Below are 23,580 nucleotides of genomic sequence, written 5' to 3'. Positions count from 1 at the left end.
TGGAGCAACCCAGGCGCCCCTTGATTTCTTTCTTTTTTGTGTAATTCTGTTTTGTTAAGTTTATTATTTCCTTTTTCAGAAGGAGAGGGTATATTTTATTTCATCAGGTTTTTTTGAACTTCTCTTTTTTGCAAAGACTGGTAACTTAGGGTGAATATTATAGTCCTTAATCTGGAGAAGTTTGTATTCTGAGGTGTGTTGTTACAGAGGCATGTTGTTACAGACATTTGCCACCTCGTGGTCTATGCATAGAAACTTGTAGGAGGTGAAATTTAAAAGGGTAATCATTTTGCTGTCCTGGAACATTTCACGGGCAGCGTGAGATGGGAAACGAAGTTATCATATTGTGTAAATTGTAAAAGTGAGAGGTTATCTAGGTTTTATGTTTTCCCTGTGTTTTTTTTTTCTTGTTACTTGTTGAGTATAGTATAGTATTGATACATGGTTCTCATAAGCACCTAACTCTTGTTTGCTGTAATTATGCTCTGGACTATTTGAGAAATTCAGGATAGGTTGTTTGGGGATTTTATTGTTTATAGGATCCAAGGTAGTGTTCATTTGTTGAATATTGCTTTGTGTTTATTCTTGGAACTCAGTATTAATCGTCGATGTAATTGAATACCTATTCTAATTTAGAGAAGTAGATATTTTGACTTTAGGTACATGTTATGGTAAATAGAGTAACTTAGTAAAAATTTTTAACACTGTGTTATAAATGGACCTTGGAATATTGTTTTCTAGGAATTGTGAACTTGCCTGTATATACATTGAACAGAGATTATTACAGGTAATTTTAAAGTGAGTTTAATCTTCTGTCAAGTACCAGATAAAACTGAGAGTTTTCTTTAACAAGTTTTACAGCTGCAGTTTGCAAGAAGGTAAGTACCTGTCTTCATGGTTGTTTTGGGATAGACATTTATCAGACTAGATTTTGAAACAGATTCAATCATAGTGCCACACAGGATTGACCCATCATATAGAATGTGACTTTAATGGTCATAATAAAAGATTTACATTTTCCTTAGTATTAAATTACTCAAATGAATTTCTTACCAAGGTCTTAAATTACAGCCTGGTATTTGACTTTTTATTACCTTTACTGATGGCATTGCCATTGAAATGAAGCTTATTGTTAATCAAATTGTAGTCTGCGTGAATTGGATTGTTTAATAATGTGGTTATTTTGTGTATTTTAAGCGATTTAAAATGTAGCGAAAATTTAGCATGTTTCGTATTCTGAATACATTCATCCTCTAGAAGGCGGCAAAACATTGTTATAAAGTGGATCACAAAATTGTCTGTCATTTAATTTGGATAAATGGGGTTTGAGTTCAAGGTTGGAAAAACCCAATTATTTGGCATATTGTCCTTTCACATATCGTCTATCAGATTGAGAATCTACTGTAATTCTCAAGTAGTTTATCATATACTTTTATTAGAAGTAAACTATAATGTCAAAGAATAAAGGGCAGTATGAAGATCATGTTGGTATAAATAGAATGCATTTAAAAAGAGAGATTCTTTTATTCCTTTTTTCTTCCAAGTTAGAAAAACTAGAATAGTAGCAGTCGATATATTTAAAAATTTGCTGTATGTACTTCCGTATAATAATGCTAATGCATCATCTATTTTTAGAGAGAATAGTACCCTGCATCACCAAGTGGAACAGATGCTTCAAAAAATTTCTCCTCTGCAGAAATGTCAGGAAGAATTGGGATCTTTAAAAGCAGAGCTGGAAGAGAAGAAGGTACCTAAAGGAATTTTCCTACAAAGCTTTATCTTCCATAAATTAAGATCTGTTTATTCACTGTCGTTGGCATGAACGGGTATTTTATGTCTTAACAGAGGAAACAAGGGGTACTCAGGAATCACTAAGTGTATTCCCCTATTTAGAGGACACTGAACTAGTTGATTAATGGCTTGGTCCTCACAGTAATTACTAGCTCTGTGACGCTCTGTTAGTTGCTTACATGTTTTTTGAGGTTCTGCAGAGGAACCTTCTAGCTGGGAGTTTTTAGGGCTCTATGTGTCCTGCGTTGGTTGTCTTTTCATATTGGTCTTGCTGTAAGTGTAAAATAATCTGCAAAAATTTAAACTTAAAGGTGGAGAGATCATGTTCTCTGTTTCAAAATCAGGTTGCAGTAAAACAGTTATTTAAAATGCTTTAAACTTGGCAGTGCAAGAAAAAATGCTGCAAATTTGCTTTTTGGTGTGAACTGTGGTTTACTCTTTTTAGGAGTCTTAGGAGAGAATTCATAGCTTTTACAAATAACATAAGTTGGAGGCCAATAAAGTTAGTTGGTTTGCATGAGACATATCATATCCAAGCTGGAACGATGCATGCTTCTCAGCCTGTTCTCTGAGCTCTTTTCATGATGGCGTCTGTGCCTCTCAGTCATTGACTTGTTGCTGTTTTAGTAATGCCGTGTGCCGATCTGAGATCTTACGTACTTCTGTAGAAAGTCTATTATATATTTAACTACTTGGAGAAGGTTAAACAGAAACAACCACAACATTGAATTTTGTCTGCCTCTAATATATAACAGTCTCATCAGCCATGTCTGAGAGGACGCGTGAACACTGGAGTCAGACCTCTATGAGAAATGCTAATTAGTCACTCATTCTCTGTGACTTTGGAAAAATAAGTCAGCTTGTGGATCCTCAGACCCCTCATCTATAAAAGGGGGTCATAAAATCCATCTCAGCGCTGTGGTAGTTAAAGACCTATCGTCCGCACGTTGTAGGAGGATAAGTGCTCAGTGACAGACCCTTTCCCGTTCCGCAGTGGCCGTCAGGATGGACCTGCTCAGTGGTGGTAGCCCATTTTCCCCAGTGATTGTTAAGTGTCATGATTTGCTTTATATTTTTGTGTAGTAGTAATGAGCTCTAAAATTTCTTTAGATTTTTTGAATTTTAACTGGTTGAGAAAAATATTGGCTATTCGGTCTTAGGAAGATTTGGATTTGCCCTAAAATTAATACATTTTAACTTGCGTAGCTTTGTTTGATGAGACCATTAATCCTTTTACATCTGTTAAGGATCTGGTTATCTCTATTAAAATGTTCAGAGAATATACTTTGGTTTCCTGTCTAATATATGTATTCATTTGGTTGATTTCTTACTGTTAAATGGTAATAATTTCAATTATCAAGGTCAAAGTAAATTCTCACTGATGGTCAGTGACTTTCAGATTGACAACAGCTATCTTTTTCTTAGAGTTCTCTGAAGTTGTACCAAGATACTCACCAGGAATATGCACGTGTAAAAGAAGAATGCTTGAAAACTGATGCTCAGTAAGTCCTAAAATGACTGTGGACATACGGTTTTCATGTCTGAAAATGTCTGGTCCTCCAGTCAGTGCTCTCTCTCTCTATTCTCTGTCTTTGGGTTGTGGGCTGTAACTGTGATCTTAAACTAGTTAGTCAACATTAGTCTCTAGGTCTGTCAAGTGGAAATTATACCTCCCTTGAAGGATTATAAGGCGGATTGATAAATCTTGATATATTAAAGAGCTGCACGAAGAAAGAACTCCATAGAAGTGTTTATGTCTGTACATGTGCGTGGTCTGTGTATTTTCAGCCATGATGGTCAGCTTCTTCCTCTGCACTGGGACTTTAACAGGTCCCCTGTGGAATGGGCGTCTTTGTTACCATTAATGAAAAGAGCTGTTCGAAAGCACCCAAGTGATGATAATCACGTGATTCACAGATCTTGTGAGCTACACACAGTAGTCTAGTGTATGTGTGATGTAATGGTACCTCAGAGACTTTCTCAGAGTTACCTGCCTGCTCTGAGCCAAAAATCTATCTGAAAACTGGTGCAGCTCTCCAGCCTCTACCCTCCTGTGAGATGGAATTGTGAGCACAGCCACCACGCATGCTCCCAGAAGTAACATTGCCAGTGTGGTTGCTGCACTGGTCCTAGGAAGCCACCGGGGTTCATCAGCTTGGTCTGGACATGAGGCCATTGTGGCTCAGGGATACTCCCAGACGTGGTATGTCAGAAAAATACAGATTTCATTCTAGAAATATTATACACTAAATACCGTACTGTTCTCTCTTAGTTTACTCTTTCTTTAGGACAGTTGCTGATGATTTCAGTGGTTGATACACAATGATCATCATGACCGACATTTCTTTGTTATATAAATTTTAGTAATTTAAAAAAAATGTGCCACAAATTGTGTGTGCGTGTGTATACTTTTCTTTTTTCTTTTTTTTTTTTTACTATATTAATTTTTGAAATTGTCTTATTAGGAAGAAGAAACTAGAAGCCAAGGTGAAGAAGCTGGAAGGTAATTGGCACTATTGTTGTCTAGCTAATGGAAGTCACTGGTCTTTACACAGATCGTTAGTGACCGTACAGAGTTGTAGGACTTGATCGGTAGCCTGGTCATCTGGTGTTTTCGAGGGCGCACCCCGAATGACCATGCTAAGGGCACTGTTAAGGAGAAGTTTGAGTACTCCTCTCAGTTCTTGGATAGGAATAGGAGAATGGCATGTGGCAAATCTTTGAAGTGTTGTGCACTCAAAATAATGGCAATCCATATTTGTACCTTAAAAAGCAGCAATCAGTAAAAGGATTTAATTTTGAAAGTTGAATATTATGGGGCTTTCTCATTTTTTTCCTAAAATAAGTGGTTAGTAGAGAGAAAAGGTTACTACTTTTAGTACCAGGAACCTTGGTGTTTTTAGGTAGTGATGACACGCGGACGGTGCTTTGCCTCTGAGCGCGGGCCGTTTCTCATGTAGAGTGTGAAGTAAGAATTTACATTTAGCTGGATTGGGGCTTATAGAAGAGAACTTGCTGAAAGTACTTCCAGCCGTAAATTTACCTAGATTGAGGCCAGGTCTTTAGATTTAAACTCTGCAAATATTTTGGTAACAATTTTTCCTCTGATTCGGTTTTTGCACAAACACTGACAATATGGCAGTAAGTATGACATCACTGTGTTCTTTTTAAGTATGGCTTTCTCTTGCTGGTGTGTGAAGGTAAGTGTCTATCTAAGGAAATGTTTTAAAGAGATCTGAGATGCCTGTGCATTTCAGACTACGTACAGCTTTTAGGGCAGATTTCCTTTGAAGAGAAGTGTAGCCTTTATTTCCCATGTGACAGAAATATTTTCCCCTAGTAAGGGATGTTGCGTAATAATCAGGTAAGGAAATACTCAGGCTCGTTAGAGGAGTCAGGAAAGGATTGTTACTGTAGTGTTTTATGGAATTTTAGTTTTCATGGCAATTGTGTATGAACATACTCAGGTAAAGTTAATGCTGGTTAGATTCTTAATAATATATTTGGACCATGTGCTTCAGAACCAAAAGCCAGATTGAAGTATTTGCTGAAGATCCAGGTATTGTTTATACCTTAAAAGTAGATCTAGAACAAAGGTATTAGCGCTAGAACTATTAGCTTGTTGATGGGAATTCCAGGAAGAAGTAACAACATAATAAGTGTGGAGAAGATTGTCCCTCCTCCCCAGTACAGAGGATGGTATTAACTATCTTCCGAGATGAAACCACAGCTATAGAATCTCTGAAACATGAATGCTGCTTGTTGCCGAAGAGCAGGAGGGAGCGGTGCCCCTCCTTCACAGAAGGTCAGGTGTGCCGGGTTCTTGCCTGACCAGGGTGCGTGGGCTGGCGCGGCTGGGATCGCAAAGGTGTCTTGGGGCCTCTGCCAAGTCTGTGGTTTTATAGATAACAGTTTAAACAAACCGCGTTCCTGCGTTTATCCCTAACTGAGGAAGTGCTGAAGGAGCAGTAACTTTTTACAAAATTTGTTTCAAAGTTTTATGAAATGAGAAAAGCTCTCAGTAGATGATATTTTGAGTATTTCATTAGTGGTAGCTGTGAAGTCGGTACATAATTATTGTGTCTCTTGTTCACTGTGCTTTTTAAAGAGGCTGCTGTCAAGCAAACGCAGGACTTCAAGCAACTGAGGAATGAGAAGAAAATACTTGAAAAGGAATTTAAGAAGACACAGGTAATAGATAATAGCGTGCACCCAGGTGACATTCATGGCCTCAGGGCTCCATAGTGTCCTCGTCATGTGGGAATCAGGAACGGGGCTGCCCTGGGGGAATCGGTCCACGGTGCCGCTGGGCTGCCCCCCTCACACCGGGTGTGGGATGCCTGCCCTCCCTGCCCCTTACACTGTCAGCACTTTCTTTCCACAGGAACGGCTCGATGAATTTTCTAAACAAAAAAATGAAAAGGGTGAGTATTCACTTACTGCTTGAAAATTCTGTTTTGACATGCAGTATTCTTTATTAACTGTATTTTTCGCCGTGGTTTTAGAGTTGAGACATATTGGAACACAAATTTCAAGTGATTCTTACGGAAGCATAGATAAAAGTGAGTATATTACAGACTTCTTACTAATTTCTGTGCATTACTTTCAGTGACCTGGGAGGTTGCTTTTTGCTCTTACCTGTAATTGCAGAACTTCTCGGGTTTAGCAGGTGTTCGAGTTAGAGAAGGCATATCCCATTTTATGTCTTCATCAGATCTGTTGCATGTATTATATCACCTTGCTGTCTGATCAGATAATTTGGTGAATGAAAGAGTCAAAAAGCAATATTGTTTGGAAAAGGAAAACTAGTCCATGGTATAATTTCCATACTTTTCAATAAATAAATGTAGTTTTATATTAGGTTACAGTTTTTCAAGTTAACTTATAAAATTTCTTAGGTGCCAAATATATAAAAATTGTGAAGACAGAAAAACTGGAATCAAAGCCCTCCAGTGTATTTTTGGAGGGAAGGCCAAGCGTTGTAAGCAGAAGGAAGACAGTAGTTGTGGAACAAAGGGAGTCACAAACTTTCAGTCTTCATTTTGTCATGCAGTGTGTTATCTTGTAGGCCAGAAGATACAACACTGGATGCTGAGAAATTGAAGTGTTTGCTTTAATATTTCTCTTTATTAGCTGTGTGATCTTGGCCATTTACTTCTCTTTGTTTCATTCTTCATTTTTAAAAAGGAGATTATGGATTTTTGCTCTACTTATCTCACACTTTCTTGAGATGGAATTAAAATGATAAGTTAATAACGGTGTTGTTATGTCACTGATGTGTTATTTTTCCTCTAAGTGGAGATTACTAAAACCACTTCCATTGTTTCTACAAGGATATAGCGTGTGTTTAGAAGCCTCCTTTACCCTGTCTCTTCGTCCAAGATCACCTTTTCCTGGGCTTGAGGCTTTAATAGTTAACACCTTTCAGTTTCCTGGGCACTGGTTTGCCGGTTCCCAGTGTCGCTGCTGCATAGGTCCAGGTGCTTCAACCTCTTTGTCCTCCCCTTCTGTGTGGAAAACCAGGGTTTGAGTCGTAGGTGCTGCTCAGAGAAGTGGAGGGCTCCCCGGGCTTGGTTCTCCCAGCCAGTGGTCAGCTGCTGCTTTCGTCATCTTCTCTTTTGGACTGACGGGTTTGTTTTAGAATTTGACTGTTCTCAAGCCTTGCTGTTTAAAACTGAACCCTCCCACTGAGTCCTCGGAATTGCTGTCTATCCCTGCATTGTTTTATCTCCCCTCATCGTGAGGGTGAGTGTTGTCTGCTGTACATTTTGCTTCTTCCAGGTAAATACATGAAGTCTTTAGGAATCTGTTAATTATTTACTTGTGGACCTTGGGGGATTTAATTCCTAATTGCTAAGTATATCTTTAACACTTTTCTCTCGTAATACTGTTGACCCTTCAGCAACACTGGTTTGAATTGCACGCATATCCACTTCTATGTAGGTTTTATTTCTATAAATACAGTGCAGTACTGTGAACGTATTTTCTCTTCTTTATGGTTTTTTAACAGTTTTCTTTCTTCTAGTTTACTTCATTGTAAGAATGTAGTATATTAAGCATATAATGTATAAAGTACGTGTTATTGCCTGTTGTGTTATCAGGAAAGCTTCTGATTAACACTAGGCTGTTAGTTAGGTTTTAAGGGAGTCAAAGTTCAAGGCTCATCTGTACTTCTGAAAGAAATTCACAAGTTAGAAAGTATATTGGGTTGACTCAGATAATTTGGTGAATTATCTTTTTGAAAGGCCTCCAGAATGTCACATTTGCCTTTCCTTCCTTCTAAATTCCATTAGAGATGGCAGAAAATTAAAAAACAAAACAAAACAAAACTCTTCTTTAGAGTTAAAAGGTTTACTACCATGGAGGAAAATGTAAAGCAGATGGTATCAGTTGGTGGTGAAACCTAAAATTACAGAGAAAATAGGCCTCAAAAAGCAAGTTTGATTGTAGAAGCCCTGTGTTTCTTCAGATCAGAGGCATAGGGAGTGGGAGACGGAGCAGGACATGAGTAACCTTCTGGTTTCAGAAACAGTGTTTGGCATTTGTCCACACGTTGTGGCCCAAAGTTCTGTCAAGTGTCATTTACGACATAGGAGGCACTCTGAGTGGGTGTGGATATAAGAAAACCAGAAAATTGGGTAATTACGCCTACTTTGAAGGATAGCCACTCCTGTTCGCAGAAAATGAGATACTTCTCTTCTTCGTGTAAATCCTTGTAACTGCTTCACTCTGCATCCCTTCCCTCCGAAGGCAGGGTCCCCTAGGTCCATGAAGTGAGAACCTTCATGTATTGCCAGAGGAATGTAGGCTGAAGAAGTATACGCTGGCTCTCAAAGATGACCTGCCTCAACTTCCATCTAAAACTGAGAAGCAGCAGTCATGGGGAAGAAAGGCACCAAGGAGAAAAACCCGAAGAAACGGTATTAAATCACGAACTGGAGGGAAGAAAATGTTTAGAGTTCATGTCCTTAGATAATTGGCTGCTGCCATGAAATTGAACCAGTGGGGTTCTCAAGTATGGGAAACAAGATTTTAGATGTCACAGTGGTCACCCACCTGGACCTCTCCGAGGGGAGGCCAGAGCCCTAAGGAGAGAAGTCAGCAAGAAATAATTGAAGGACACATCTCAGAGTGGGACACACATGTAATATTTATATTGGAAATGCTTTTTCAGGTGTTGAGTGTGATTTTTGTGTACGATCTTTATTTCTGGCATGTTAGTAGGAAGTATCTTTTAAAATCAAATGAAGTGGAAAAGATTGAATATAGAGAGACAGAGAAATTTCAAGCAAATGCTAACTTGAAAGCAGTAACCAGGCAAAAAGTAATTCAAGCTTAGAAGTGAGTGTACGTGGATTAAAAGGGAATATCCAGGTTTCTTAAAGGTACAATTCATCAAGAAGATGTTGCTATCATAGACTGAGAACACGAAACTCTGCAGTAAAATGCCTGGAAATTCTGGAGGGAATAGTCACCTGTTTCCATGAGAGGCTTTACTGTGTTTCTCAGAGACCGTCATTTGTAAAAGCACACAAAGTAGGTGGAATTGGATTTGTGGTTTCAGGATGATTTACATCTAACCTTTAAACCACAAATGTAGAATTCTTCAAAATACTTTTAAACATATGAATGCTATTTGCTGGACAACAGAAACTCCAGCCTAGTATGAGATAATATTATAAAACTGATACTTAATAAGATATTAATAAAGGGGCACCTGGATGGCTCAGTCGTTAAGCGGCTGCCTTCGGCTCAGATCATGATCCCAGAGTCCTGGGATCGGTGGGAAGCCTGCTTCTCCCTCTCCCCCTGCTGGTGTTCCCTCTCTCGCTGTGTCTCTCTCTGTCCAATAAACAAATAAAATCTTAAAAAAAAAAAAAAAAGATATTAATAAAACTCTCCCTCCCCCTCCAAACCCCACAACTTTCCAAACTTGTCTGGTAAGTGAGCATGCATTCACACAAACCAGCTCCTCTTGGGTAGCAGAGAACATAAAAACTGAAATAAATAACCGTAGGCCGGTATTAAAATCTCTGAGATATTGCCAGTCTCGTGTTCACAGGGATGAGTGATCTTCCATGATTATTTTAGAAAGCAAGAAGTACAGAAACTGAATGACAGGAAAGTAGGAAAATGCAGCAGAAACTGAGGGAAATGGAAAGAAGGAGTTGATGAAGAAGAAAATCTAAGTTAATGAAATAGGAACCAAAGCATTGTTGATTTGGGCCTAGTAAAACAAACAGCTGGATCTCTGCAGGGCTGTTGAAACCAACAGCTCCTCCGCAAGTCTGATCAAGAAAGGAAGGAACAGCCACACAAAAGCATCTCGACAGAGAAAGCTACAAAAAAGCTGCAGTGAGAGCATTTCTGAATTCACACATTTATATTCAGATTGAATCATGCTTGCGAAATGAAGCGTTTTCAAGGAAAACATGCTCAGATTGATTTGGATAGTTGCTGCAAACCTGAACAGAAAAATAATGCGGAAGAAACTTTAAGAGAACAGTTAAGATCTGATGCCATACAAGACCCGCAGGACTTACAAGTGAGCTCTGTAAAGGCTTCAGTGAATAAAACTATGTCTTTATTAGTAGTTATTTTGTCGGAGAACTTAGAAAAATACCGACTGCTTTTCATGTCGTTGTCTTGGACTCAAACAGCCCTGTACCAGAGCCAGCTAAGACTGACATGAGCACACACGCAGTCACTGAGGAACACAGCTGCAAAATGCCAAATGCAATTTTGAGAACTCCAGTCTCATACTAATAGAGAATACAGACATAGCATGATTTGAGGATTTATCTCATAAGACCACAACCACTGGTTACGAGAAGAAAGATGTGATCATCTCAGTTCAGCATCCATTCCTCATGAAAAGGTACTCAGTGAGGTAACAATTGAGAAACACATTTTGAAATTGAGAAAGGCGAAAGCTGAAGAGCCTAGTCATTCCCGCCAGAAGCAGACACGTGTGCGTTTCGTTACCTCTGTTCTGTGTGCACTAGGGGCCCCGCACCATGCAGCAGAGCCAACACGGAAGAGCAGGGGCTGTAAATACTAACAAGAGTCAGAATTGTCATGATTTCAAGTGATGAGGCTGTCTAGGTAGACTGAGCTGGAAGACCGAACGGGAGTTTGGCAGAGTGGTGATACGTCCCATGAGCACGCGGAGTGCGCCGTCCTCAACCTATCAGAGCAGGGATGGAATGAGAAACACCAGTTAGGGTGACAGGACCATCATGTCTAGGAAGAGAAAACCTAAAAGCAGTGTGCCAGGCCTCTGAGGAAGCCCGTAAAGCCACGGAAGAGCGTGAAAGACCAGAACATGTAAGTGAACGTTGGTACTGGATCAGAGGCTCAACGGTGTAAAGACGTGAGGTTTCCCCAGATGTATTTCTAAAGATCCAGTCTTACATCTCACTGAGGTTGTAGATGGGAAAGGACAAGCAGATGGTGAAAGCTTATCAGGATAGGATAGATATTTGGAATGATCAAGTTTTTGAAAAGGAAAAACCTGATCAAGGCTCATGGCCACACAGATTGTAACAAACACAATTGTGACGGTATCTTGGTGAAAGCATGGTGTTCCTGTGACGCCTGGCAAGTCAGCGAAGCAGACAAGTACAGAGACACTCACGGACACCTTAGATTTGATACAGGCAGGAATGTACGGGATTGGGGGAAGGTGCGCAATTCGACATAATGAGCTTTTCTCTTTACAGCTAAGTAATGAAGCCACAGTGGGGTTTGGTTTGGTTTTGTTTTTTCTGCTTTACTGGGAATGGATAGTTCTGTTCTGATTTGTCAGATTAGGAGTAGTGAATGAGTGCTCAGTTAGCATAGGCATCGCTCTGCTTAGTAACCTCCATAGGAATAGAAAAGTAACTTTTTCTCTTTTTTTTTAAGGTTCCTTGTTTGCTGCTTTGGGTATACGTAATAAACAGGGATCCTGGTCAGGTCATTTAAGCACAGGGGATTACAGTATTTGGAAGCAGGCTTTTGGGTAGGTTAAATCACAATGTAGATAAGTTACTTGATCACAGAATTTTGGAACTCAAAGAGTGGATGTGCTTCATACACAGTGACAGCCAGAAGTTGATTGGGCTCCAGAGAGGTTGGGAATGTGAAACTCCTTAAGTGTGCCTGTTACTCTGTCCTTAACACTTATTCTGGTCCCCTCTTCTGGGGACAGTGCTCTTTATGGAGTGATGCAGTTTGCCAGCTTATATAGGGCTGATTTATTTCAAAATTTGTGAGTTTTTATATTATAGATATTTTGGGTTAAAAGGTAGGTCTTTTATCTTCTCTAGAACTGGATTAAAGATTTCAGTATTTTCAATAAATGCTTCAGGCTAATTTAAGAACTTTAAGGTAACTATAACAGAGGTAGCCTGAAATTACCTAATACTTAAAGCTTATTTTTAGTTGAATTTTTATTAGTGCGGTTGGTGTTTCTATGCAGATTTGACCACAAGCTGTTCATATTTCAATTTTTGTGAATATTTTTTGTTCTGGCAGTTTTTTGGAAATGTATGTACATACTAATGTTAAACTTGCTTTAAAACCATAGTGTCATATTCTTAACGTTATATGACTTTCATTAGGCCTGCCATAGTTAAAATGATCTGAATTCACAGATCATTGAGGATCTAAATCTGTAGAAATGGGGACCTTTCAGCTTGAACCAATGGTTCTTAACTGTTGTAGGAATCCTGACCCTTTTGAAAATTTATAAAAATTCCAAGGCTCTCACTTCCCTTCTAAAAGCATGTGCTTCTCTGTGTGTCTGCTCATTCGTGTGATAATCTCTTCCTTTCCATGTGTTTATATACACACATTTTTGTCTTACACCCTGTTAACCCTTGAGACTAATGAAGAATTTTCTATTATACACAAAACCCCCGGGTTAGTTACAGCTAGGCCAATTCTTTTTTTTTTTTTTTCTCTCTCTTTTTTAATTTTAAAGTGATCTCTACATCCAGCATTGGGCTTGAACTCGCATGAGATCATGAGTCACACAGTATACCCAGCATGGTCAGTTCTGATGGGTGTTCTGACACCCTCATGTCACTGAGGGTGCTTCTCTGCTGTTGTTGGTAGTAAACGTAGAGCCAACATCTCTCACATCGGTCATTATATCTGTGCTTCTGTCCCTCGTCTCTTACCATCTTCTATAGAAAGTGCCAAGGATGTGTATTTGGTCCATTCATACAAAAAGGGGATAAAGACCTTTACCAGCAGGTAGATTTGATCTTTTGAGTCATGTGCCCTCCCATTCCCCTCACCCCTGGATAAAAAACAAGCCTGTCTTCAGCATTCAGCTGGAGCATTGCAGGCCTTCCATAGCTTAGCCAATTACTCACAGTGGTTGGATTTGGGGAAGAAGTCTCAGTGCCTAGCTGTTTCCCCAGCCCTTAAGAAGTCCTGCTTTCCCCGGAGTGTGTTTTGGCCTTTTGTAGATTGAGCCGAATGACATGTCTTTAATACTGCACTCTTTTTCACAGGAAAAGTAAAGCTGCTTCTGAAGGAACTCTGGCTCTGCATAAACACAACACACAGACTACCTGGTGAAGGCAACCGAAGTATCACAGGTGAGAGAGAAACTTCCAGAAGTACATTTCATGCATGAAAGTAGAAATGTTTACCGTGGGCATTGTATGCCTTCAGCTTTTACTGTCTCCTGAATCTGACATTGAAAGAGTGAAATAAACCGGAATGGGTACTTTGAGTTACAGGGCTCCTTTCCCTTCAGCGTGGCTTCTAGTCTCAGTAAGTGCATTCAGCTTTTATTTTTGTACTAGTGGCTCTCCTCCGAGGACACGCGGAGAAGCTGGGAGGACACAGAGTGCAGCGTGTATGGCAGGAACATGCAGAGGACTGGGGCGGCATGGTGCTTTCTGAATCACTTCACGAGTGTCATCCATCCAGTAGCAGCCTCACTGAATTTCCTTTTCCTGTAACCAGTTCCTTTGGTTGAACTGTTAGCGGCTGATCTCCTGTACGTTCACAGTCTGCTTGAGAACACTGCTGTTGTCCGATAAGAAGTTTCCTTTCATGCTGTCACGTCAGATGATTCCCTGCAGCACCACCGCTAGTTTTCGGATTTGACTTCGCCTGTGGGCTGTCTTGATCTGCAGGCAGAGCTGTGGAGGCCTCCTGCCGTGTTCTCAGTTACACCCTACTCAGGATTTAAGATTTGGAAATAGGTATTAGTCATCCCACAGTGGATGGGGGAAGTTAGCTGTCATGCATAAGATTAAAGAGCTCCTTACTTAACTTTTTCCCCCCATTTTACTGGTTTCTTATGATTAGCTGCCGTGAGTTCACAGATCATTGAGGATCTAAATCTGTAGAGATGTGTACCTAGTTTTTCTCTCTCAGGCTTCTGAAGGCAGATTTCCCTTCAAAAAATGTTACCAGACAAGTTGCTGATTCTCATTTGTGCTTGACTCAGAGCTCGTGAGGTTTTGTGAGGTGAAGAGAGGCCCGTGGGATGGGGTGCTGTGACGTGGATTGTCGCGTGCTGCGTGGCGGCACAGCTGATCCAGGCAGGTGGCGCCTGCGTCTTGTGAGCCCGCCGCTGCGGTTCGCGGTCCGCGTCTTCATCTGTTGAGGCAGAAGCGGCCTGGGGCTCTTCTCGGTTGGCTTCAGCAGGAAGTAGTCGTGGTTTATTATAAGCACTGATTTCATGTTGTTCAAGATGTTACGAAAAGGGCTCTCCATTTAATAATTTGGTGTTTTTATTTAAAACCAAACTATTTTGAAGGGTAAGTGTGCTGCTTAGTGTTAACTTTTTCAAGTAGAAAGGGAAACATGGAGTCTTTGGAATCTTCAATCTTAAAACGTACTCTTTTTTTTTTTTTTTTTTTTTTTTAATTTTTTGTTTTTATGTGAGAAAATCTACAAAAATAGTGCAGAGAATTCCCTTAGACTCCGCATCCAGATTCCCCTGAATTTAACCTTTGGTGCAAGACTGTTAGCGAACTGAAAGCTCACATGGATGTCTCTGGGAACGTGTCAGTCCCTGGAGCCCACGTCGCACCTAGCAGCCCTCCACCTTCCAGCCCCCAGTCTGCTGGTTCAGCTGGGTTGCTTTGTCTCATGGCTTTGCCACTCTCAGAGAGGAGCCATCATTTCGTAGGAAACCTGTCCGTTTTGGCTTGTGTGCTGTTTCCTCATGTTAGGCGAAGACTCTCTTTACAGCAAGAGTTCCACGGTGGTGTCCTCGTGGTTCCTCGGCGCTCTGACCTCGTCCCGGGGAGGGGATGGGGGGATGGATGACACAGGGTGACAGTGGGGCCACTTGTTAAAATGGTGTCTGCCAGGCTTCTCCAGCGTTATATTACTGTGAATTATCTTGAGGGAGACACGTGGATACTCTGCAAATAGTCTTTCTCTCCCACTCTAGCCTGCCGATTTTAGCCTCCACAGCCGAAGCCTGCACGCCACAGTTACTGTTTAGTCTATAGTGATTTCCTATTTCTCTCGTTCCTTCTGCATTAATTAATTGGAATTCTTTATTCTCTGCATTATAATTCATAACTACCAGTATTTATTTCATCGTTCAAATTGCTTCAGCTTCGGCTATTGGGACTATTTTCAGGTTGGCTCCTGGGCCCTTGAGGCATACCCCAGCCTGTTTTGAGAACTCCTTTCTGACTCTGCAAGATGTTTCAGGGCCGATTTGTATTTTTCCCTCCCCAGCCCTGTAGTCAGTCACTTCTCTAGGGAGCCTTGAGTCCTTATGTAAAATATATTTTTTATAGCTTTCATTTATGACAAATGGTTATTTCCAGTTATTTCCCGGGACACAGACATCTTCACTGATAATTAGCACCACTGCAGTTCACCAAAATCAAGACCCCCAAACCACTGCGTTTTTACAGTAACTTTCCTATTGCACTGTAATACAAAGTATGTTCGTGACCTGGTCGAGTCCCTTAATTGCAGCATTGTACAAATATGGTTATTGGGTAGGCTTGATGTCGGCTGATTTTTGATTGTTTTTCAGGCAGAGGAAATTGTGTTCCCTGTCATCCTCTGCACAAAGCTGTGTCTCTGAATGCTGCCGGTTGTGTGGAAAGATAGTTACTGAGAGAGGGAGCATGCCATCCAGACCCGTTCCCACCACCATGATACCTTTGCACCCATGCGCCCTGCTGCCCGTGGGCCACAGGGCATCACCTCCACCCGCCCGCCTGCCTCTTTGTCCTGCTTGTTGTGAGGGAAGTGCACTTACATGAAATGTGTTCAGGTCTTACAGGATAATCTGTAGGAAGGGATCGGGTGCCGTTTAAAAAATGTTTCTCCTTATTTCGGTTTCTTCAATAAAGTAAGCGTTTTGAACAGTTAGGATAATTTTTTTAACTTTTCTTGATGTTACAGATGTTTAGTATTTACTTTTTTTCTCCCACAGAGAAACCTGCCAAAGAAAACCCCGGACCCACAGAGTCCAGGGACGATGTCGCGCCCCCTCCAGCGGGAGGCAGGCCACTCAGAGCCGCAGCTGTGCAGACGTGCCTGGCGGAACTCTCCATGGAAATAGAGGGCGACTTCTCTGCGTGTAGACGTGTGGGGAGAGAGGGGCCCAGTGGAACCACGCACTGTAATGACCGCATTTCTAGTGAGGGCCAGCATCCTGAACTTCCAGTGCTGAGGAATGATGAGGACAGTACTGACTTCTCTGATCGTGATCACTGTTTTGATGAAGATCTCCAGGCTGCAGTTGACTTCTTCAGACTTCCCCCTCCTCTGTTGTCTCCGGTGCCGTCACCCCCTCTGGTGTCCCTACCACCCCTGAGCACATTACCTTCTTCGCTCGCTCCTGTGAGTTTGCACTTGGCATTTGAGTTATCACGTGGGCGTGTTGTTCATCCTACCACGTTAGCCATACTTAGGGAGTGCTGCTCAGTGACAGACCAGACGTTACTGGGGGTGAATGTGAGCATCGACTAGGGCATGCCTGCACTCTTTGGATCGGTGTGGATCACATGACATGTTCACTTACAGTTGCGTTCTGTGTGTCTTTATCCATAATCAGATTTGCAGTCCCCTGCCCGAGGGCTGTGGTCTAATTGTTCTTCTGTCTGCCGCCTGGCACCTAATGCAGTGAACGGATTAAGTGCGTGTTTGCGGGCCTGGGGTTTTTCAGAGATGGGGAATCCATGTATGTAGCATGCGTGCCCATTAACCTGTGTTGCCGAATGCGCCGCTTCCGCTTGATGACTTCATCTCCTTTTCGTGTGTTTGCAGAATGGTTTATTGTAAATTCTTAGGAAATGAGTCTTTATGAAGCAGATTTGTATGCTTTTTGGCTTAAGGAGTAGACAAATGCATTGCTCTGAGTCGCTCCCTTTTTTCAGGAAGCAGTGTATGTCTGTTCTGTTCAGGGACTGTGCTTGGCCTGGGAACATGGAGGTGACATAGGCCGTAGTTACCACTTGGCTGGATCTTGGGTGGCAGTTGGGTGGAAAAGGGAGCAGGCGATCGCACCGCTGTGGTGGAGACTGCCGGGCTGGGAGGCACACCTGCTGGAAGGACCCAGGCAAGAAGCTGGCTCCGCAGGGAGGCCAGGGAGGGCAGGGATGCTCCAGGGAGACAGGGCCCCGCTGAGTGTTCAAGAGGGCGGGGGTGCTTCAGGTGAGGAGCTCTTTATGCAGAGTCATGGGACTGAGGGTGAGCTTGTGCTAGAGAACGTTCCCGCTTACCAGGTCCGCAGAGGCTGTCTGTGTCCTTAGGACTTTCCGTTTTATCATGAGGGCAGTGGGAGGTCCTTGGTGGATCCTGAGAAGTGGACTTAATGATAGATTTTCAGCTGCAAGTTTCCAGTTAGCCACTGTGTGATCGAGTAGGGAGTGGGGATAGTCTGGACAGAGGCAAGAGCATAGAGGGGGGAATCACTGAATCAGCAGCTTCCACCATTCTCGATATCCCCTCCCTGTAGCAGCACTGGGGTTCAAGAGGTGGGGCTGGTTTGAGAAACGTTACAAGGGTGAATGAGCAGCATTTGGCAAGGTTTTCAGTGTGGTGGTTAGGGAGGTGGAGGAGGCAGGGATGCTGGAAAATAGTAAAGAACAGCAGCAGCCCTGCTTGGGTGAGAGGGTGCTGTATTAGGTGTGGATACGAGGTTGGCATGGGACTTCCAAGGGGACGCGTGCAGTTGGATTTTAGAGCCATGGGCGTGGTGCTCAGAAGGCGGCCAAGTGGTTGAGGAACCAGGTCTTCTGGTGGGCATGTGATGGGGGCAGTTCAGCCAAGACAGCAGGGGCGCCCAGGGATTGTGGAGGGTTTCTGCAGCGGAGATGGAGAGCGGGTGTGTGGGAAGGAGCAGTGTCAGTGTGCATAGTGTTGAAAGAGGTAAAGCCTGTCCGCTTGGTAACAGCATCCCAGACGCAGCCAAGGCGTGAGGAACTGTGGGCACGAGATACCCACAAGACGTTCCCCAGAGTGCTGGCCAGTCCCGCTGCACTGGAGCTGGACGCCGGCAGAGCACTGACCTGCAAGCAAGGGGACAGGGCTGTGCAGCCAGAGTTGGATACCGGAAACAGGAGGAGACAGGAGGAAGAGCTGGAGAGTAGGAATGTTTGGCCCTTTGGAGAATAGACCTAATCCTAGGCTGTGTGTGTTGTGGGAGGAGTGAGCAGTGGGAGTGTGGGGAACTCGGGGAGACAGGTCAGGGAAACGGTGGTAGCTGGGTGCTCAGAGTGCGCTTACCTATCCCCAGTAGCTTCCAGACAGGCAACTACACTTTCCTCAGCTGTGTTTTAAAGGATTCTTTAGGAATGTATTCAACTGATAGTTGTTTTTAGTCAGTTCGATTAGTATTTATGATAAGAATCACTTTTTTAAGGCATTTAATTGGTAGGTATGTTTAGTCAGTTCAATTAATACTTAACTAATAAGAATAACTCATTCATTTTTAAGGAAAACTACTTTGGAGAGTACACAGATTCCAGTGATAATGAGTCGTCCCAACATAGAAATTCTGCTGAGTCTGTTTCAGAAGATGAGACGTCTGAATCACAGTATTTTGGTTCATCCAGAAAAAGTAAAGGAAGTAGTGGTACCTGGGAGGAAAAGCTCAAATCACACGAAGCTACGCAAGCTCTGACTACATTGGAAGTAAATGAAGTGACAGCTGTTGGGTTTGGGACGTTCACAGCAACACTGAGAGAGCCTTCAGCCGCATGCTCCTTAGCTTGCGAGAAACACTGGATGGTGTCATCTGAATCCACGAGTGATAGGGGAAGAGGCACTTTAGATGAGGCACAAAGACAGAGAGACGTTAGGGAGGTGGATAAGTCGGTGCAGACTGAGAACACGCTTCGTGAGCCCATCAAAAATGTGTGTGTTGAGACGTCGTCTGGCAGCCGGGCACAGGGCAGGGGAGTAGCCCTCCAGAACCCTGACATGTGTTCTTCTCCCCTCGGCAAGCGGCCGTTCAGTGAGCTCATGGAATCTGAAAGAAAAACCCTGCTATCCAAAATGATAGGATCCCCCAAATCACAGTTTACTAAGTGGACACTAACTAATGAAATCCCTCTTGAATCAGACCATCTGTCGATCTCTGACCACTTTCAGGGAATGTGTAGAGTATTGAGAAAGGAGAGAGATGTTCAAGGTTTGCTTTCAGGAGAATCACCGGAACCGGAGGATGATGCCGGTGATGCGTTGGGTGCCACAGGGCTCGGTATTGATGCCAGGCTTTCTTCCTCTTCTACCTCGGGAGCATCATCTGTCTGCAGTGACTCCCCGTCTCCCTCTGGGTTAAAGTATGGTCATGATCTACACATTCCTGCTAAAGTGACCCCTGTGGAACTGCATCAGTCAGAACAAAAGTTATCAGCTGAACCCTTGAACATGCTAGGTCTGCAGCCTGAGCCCGTGGAGTGTCCTGCCGGAGAGAACCATCTGGAGAATAGCTTGTGTGCTTTGAGCCCTGAGTTGGGAGCATCAGATTTTAATAATCAGAGCAGCAGTGAGGTCGGGTGCACAAACGTTGTGAAAGGCATGCCTAAAGTCTGTTCACTTGCACAGTCAGTATTTATAAAAGCTATGAAAGAGGCACAGTGTGGAAGTCAGGGCCCCAGAACTGAGCCCCCCCTGACTAGGGCAGATTCTGCACCATTGCTAGAGTCTCAGTGTGGCTTGACCAAGAGTGGATTTGGTTTTGTTAAAAGCCCTTCATGGCACCAGAGTGATCTGTTAAGGAGAGGTGGCGAAGAAAGGCTGAGAGCTAAGTCAGAGCATGAACAGAAAACAAACCATCAGGTGCAAAAGGCAGCGCCATCCTTAGAAAGCAGAGGATCCGCATCCAAGCCTGAACTTGCTAGAGAAAATCACCCCGTGGGGCTCAGGGCTGCTACGTCACTGTTGCCTAATCAAGTGTCCGTGATCACCAAGCAGGCCAGGCCCGACACGGCGCAGAGCACCCGACTGGAGCACTGGCGGCAGCTGAGGGCTGAGCCTGCTGTCGCAGCAGCACATGCCGGTCCTGGGGCTGCTCCCACGTCCTCAGGAGCCAGACATGGCGGAGAAAGAGAGGACACGGCGTGCAGTGCCCCGGGGGCGGCTGCTACTGAAGGGACCTCGCCACAGGTTTCTGCCTCATGGAGAAAATTAGATTTCGGTTTTCCAAGTGGTTCTGTACCAGTAGGAAATTCTCATTGTTCCACAAATAGCAAACTGTCTTTCTCTTCTAAAAACATCTCAGTTCAAAACCAGGACGTTGTGACGGAAGCCTCAGCACAGGAAGCCGTGCAGAAGCAGACACTGCTCCTTCATGGCTCCAGTCTGGACCCGTCTGGGCTGGATGTGGATCGACTCCTTCCCGCCACAGAAGTGCCAGTGTCGAGAAGTTTTCCTGTTGATGAAGTACCCTGTGGGGGTGCAGGCACTTCGGGTGGTGCGGCCCTGGCTGTCCCAGAGGACTCTCCTCGTGTCCGGCAAAGCCTGAAGACGTCTCTAGAGCGGCCATCTCAGACTCCTGGTGGTGCTTCTCCTAAAGGTCCAGGCCCTACAGGGACCGCTCTTCAGTCGGCGAATCTCAGAAGAGATGAAGAGACGCGTGCTGTCCCCCAGAGTGGCCTTGCTGGGGCGCTGTGTTGCTACACAGGCATTCGGGAGGCAGGAGGTGGTGACACAGAGGTGGAGGAGAGTGAGGCACCTAGCTGCAGTGAGGGGGACAGTGAGCCCGAAGCCGCAATGGGGGACAGATGGCAAAGTGCCACCCGTGCCTCCAGGAAAGATTCAGGAGTCCCCAGTGCTGGTGCAGCCGAGACCAGGCCTTCCGTAGAGGTGGGCTGTCTGACCTCAGCACTGCAGGACTTCAACATCAGTACTCTTTCTGAGATAGACGGACTTTCTACATCAGAAGTCGTGATGTTTCTTGAAAGTTGTCAGTTAAGAGATTATAGTTCAGGGGACTCTGTTTCAGAATGTTCTAGCAAAGGAACCCTACATAAAGAAATGAACAAAGACTTAAAGCTAGGTGAACTATCAGGAGAAAAGTACAGAAAGCAGCTTTGTGAAGAAGAAACCCTTGAAACCTCTGACGATTGGGTTGAATCTGAGGAAGATGACGGTCCTCTGAGGAGCACGAGTCAGCTTACCCGGCGTTCCTTGGAAACGCTGTCTGAGGTACTCACCAGGATTGGACAGGAACTTCAGACCAGCTGTGAGAGCTCTCCTGGAAAAGACACTGGTGGCTTAGTGCTCTTAAATATGCATGACAACATGGCCACTAAGCCTGTCCTAGAGCACATCCCACTTCAGGAGGCGAGTGGCTTCCCACCACATCCTGCAGGTACGCCCCCTCCAACAGCCAGCGTGGCCAGCAAGGGCCATTCTTCCGCCAGCGGCACATCAAGTAACAGGGTCACTCCATGCAGTCCTAAAGGTGTCCCTGATGTCACCAGCCCAATCCGCGATGGGGCACAGGTCCTTTCAGAGCTGGCAGAGCCCTCCCCACAGTGCTCTGACTCCGTGGTGGGGCAGACCACGGAGGGCAGTGCCAAGGAGGGGACAGAAACGACATTTCAGTGTCAGATATCAACAGTGACCTCCGAAGTCATAAACGTGCTCATCAATAAGGATCAGAATCTCGTCATTGAAAAGGGGGACCACTGGACCATCATAAATGGGGTAGCTCTCATGCCAAATGTGGACCAGGTCATACTGTGTGACAGTCCTGAAGACATCCCTGTTTCCCCAGATCGAGCTGACTTCATTTCCATTACTTCCATGGAGAAGTCCCCAGAGACCGGTCACCCTGGCCCTCCATTTCAGGAGCTCCAGTGTGGCAGCAACCTGTCATGTGCCCAAGAGGAAATTTCCAGCAGTAGCCAGAGCACCAACTTCGATAAAAGTCGTTTGCGCAATAGACCTGTCAAGCCCAGTGTAAGGATTAGTTCTGAAATCTATGATCAGAACTTTGAGTCTCAGACCATTGCATCTGATCACACATACTTTAACTCGAAACTAGAGCCCTTCAGCAAAAATAAGAATCGATCAAAGATTTCAAACAAAGATCAGTCAAACAAGCCAGCAAAGGCTTTGGCATCAAGCCAAGTTGAAGCTAATCAGAGTGAAGGCTCTCAGTCATTTTCGGGGGAAAGAGAGAACACAAAAATGCAGAGAAATCAAACTCAGACCATTCTAGCCAATGCTGACACATCGACTCCTACGGATTGCTCTGATACTCTGAGTAAAATCCGGCAGGAGGTGGGCCCCCCTCTGCCGCCCTTGCTCGCTCCTCTGGTCGCTACACCTCCAAGGACTTCGCAACCAGTTTCTCCTCTGATAGCAACTTCCTCTCCCTCCTCACCTACCTCTCCTATTGGCCAGATTTCTCCCTTGTGTGAAATCCCAGTGCCTCCTATGATGTCTCCTTTGCCGGAAGAGCCGGGATGCCCCTCTCCCCTGTGCACATCTCCGTCCCCGTCTACTGCACTGGCCGGCGAGAGGATATTGTCATCACCCTTGCAGTTCTGTGCTGCGACCCCAAAGCATGCCCTCCCCGTGCCTGGCCGCCTCCCGCCCTTGGCATCTGCCCACACGGCTGTGGCTGGACCCCAGGAGAATTCCGTTAAAATCCTTGATACCATGTACCCAGAGCTGTCTGCCAGGGCCCGCACCCTCAACATCCTCAAAGGGAATATTCAGCTCACTCGAGGTCCTTCTGCAGACTGTAAGAGCTTAGCAGGGCCTGTCAGCGCTCTAACAGGATTCAAGGCAATCACGTCGACGTCCACTGCCTTTGTTAAGACAGGGGGCAGCTCAGGGAGTGACTGCACTCAAGAGAGGTCCAGAGATGGGGGGGCTCGCCAGGATGCAGGTGGGAAAAGGACATTGTCTGCATCTACCCTGAGGAGTGCCAAAAGACTTCGGCTGGACAGCGGGTCCCCGGAACCGGAAACTGGGGGCGCCGCTACAGAAGGAGTCGGTAAGGCCCTCCGGAGGAACGTCCCTCAGGCTGAAGGTGAGACGACAGAGGCAGAAAGTTCTCTTCTGACCGTCGATACGGTTTCACAGTTGCCTCCGAACCCGAAAGAAACTGTGGAGTCCCATGACAAAGCCATAGCAGATGCACTGAAGAAGATTGCAGAGTCGTCTTTTGATCTCTTACCTGTCATTCGGAGTCACGTGTATGTGGGAAATATCTCCAAAAAGCCTGTAATGAGAGATCAAGAGAAGGAGGTTGTTTATGAATTTAGCACAACCAAAAAGGTACGTGGCCGCTTTTCTGTAAGAGCATTAGGAATTGCAGGTCCTCAGAGACAGGCTGTCTGC

The 23,580-nt window shown here is 44.2% G+C and overlaps 1 protein-coding gene across 1 annotated transcript in view; it reads left to right on the top strand.

Moving 5' to 3' along the window:
* Window positions 1-23,580, top strand: part of ICE1 (interactor of little elongation complex ELL subunit 1) — a 58,383-nt gene that overhangs the window by 17,419 nt on the left and 17,384 nt on the right. Inside the window, exons 4-13 of the mRNA XM_040630571.1 lie at window positions 860-878; window positions 1,636-1,747; window positions 3,217-3,293; window positions 4,257-4,294; window positions 5,900-5,982; window positions 6,176-6,215; window positions 6,297-6,353; window positions 13,296-13,382; window positions 16,208-16,617; window positions 18,715-23,517. Coding sequence (XP_040486505.1) covers window positions 860-878; window positions 1,636-1,747; window positions 3,217-3,293; window positions 4,257-4,294; window positions 5,900-5,982; window positions 6,176-6,215; window positions 6,297-6,353; window positions 13,296-13,382; window positions 16,208-16,617; window positions 18,715-23,517 — 5,726 coding nt within the window. The remainder of the gene's footprint in view (window positions 1-859; window positions 879-1,635; window positions 1,748-3,216; window positions 3,294-4,256; window positions 4,295-5,899; window positions 5,983-6,175; window positions 6,216-6,296; window positions 6,354-13,295; window positions 13,383-16,207; window positions 16,618-18,714; window positions 23,518-23,580) is intronic.

This window comes from Ursus maritimus, unplaced genomic scaffold (assembly GCF_017311325.1).
Source record: "Ursus maritimus isolate PB19 unplaced genomic scaffold, ASM1731132v1 scaffold_15, whole genome shotgun sequence".
Lineage (NCBI taxonomy): Eukaryota > Metazoa > Chordata > Mammalia > Carnivora > Ursidae > Ursus > Ursus maritimus.
This window is presented reverse-complemented; position numbering and strand designations above follow the sequence as displayed.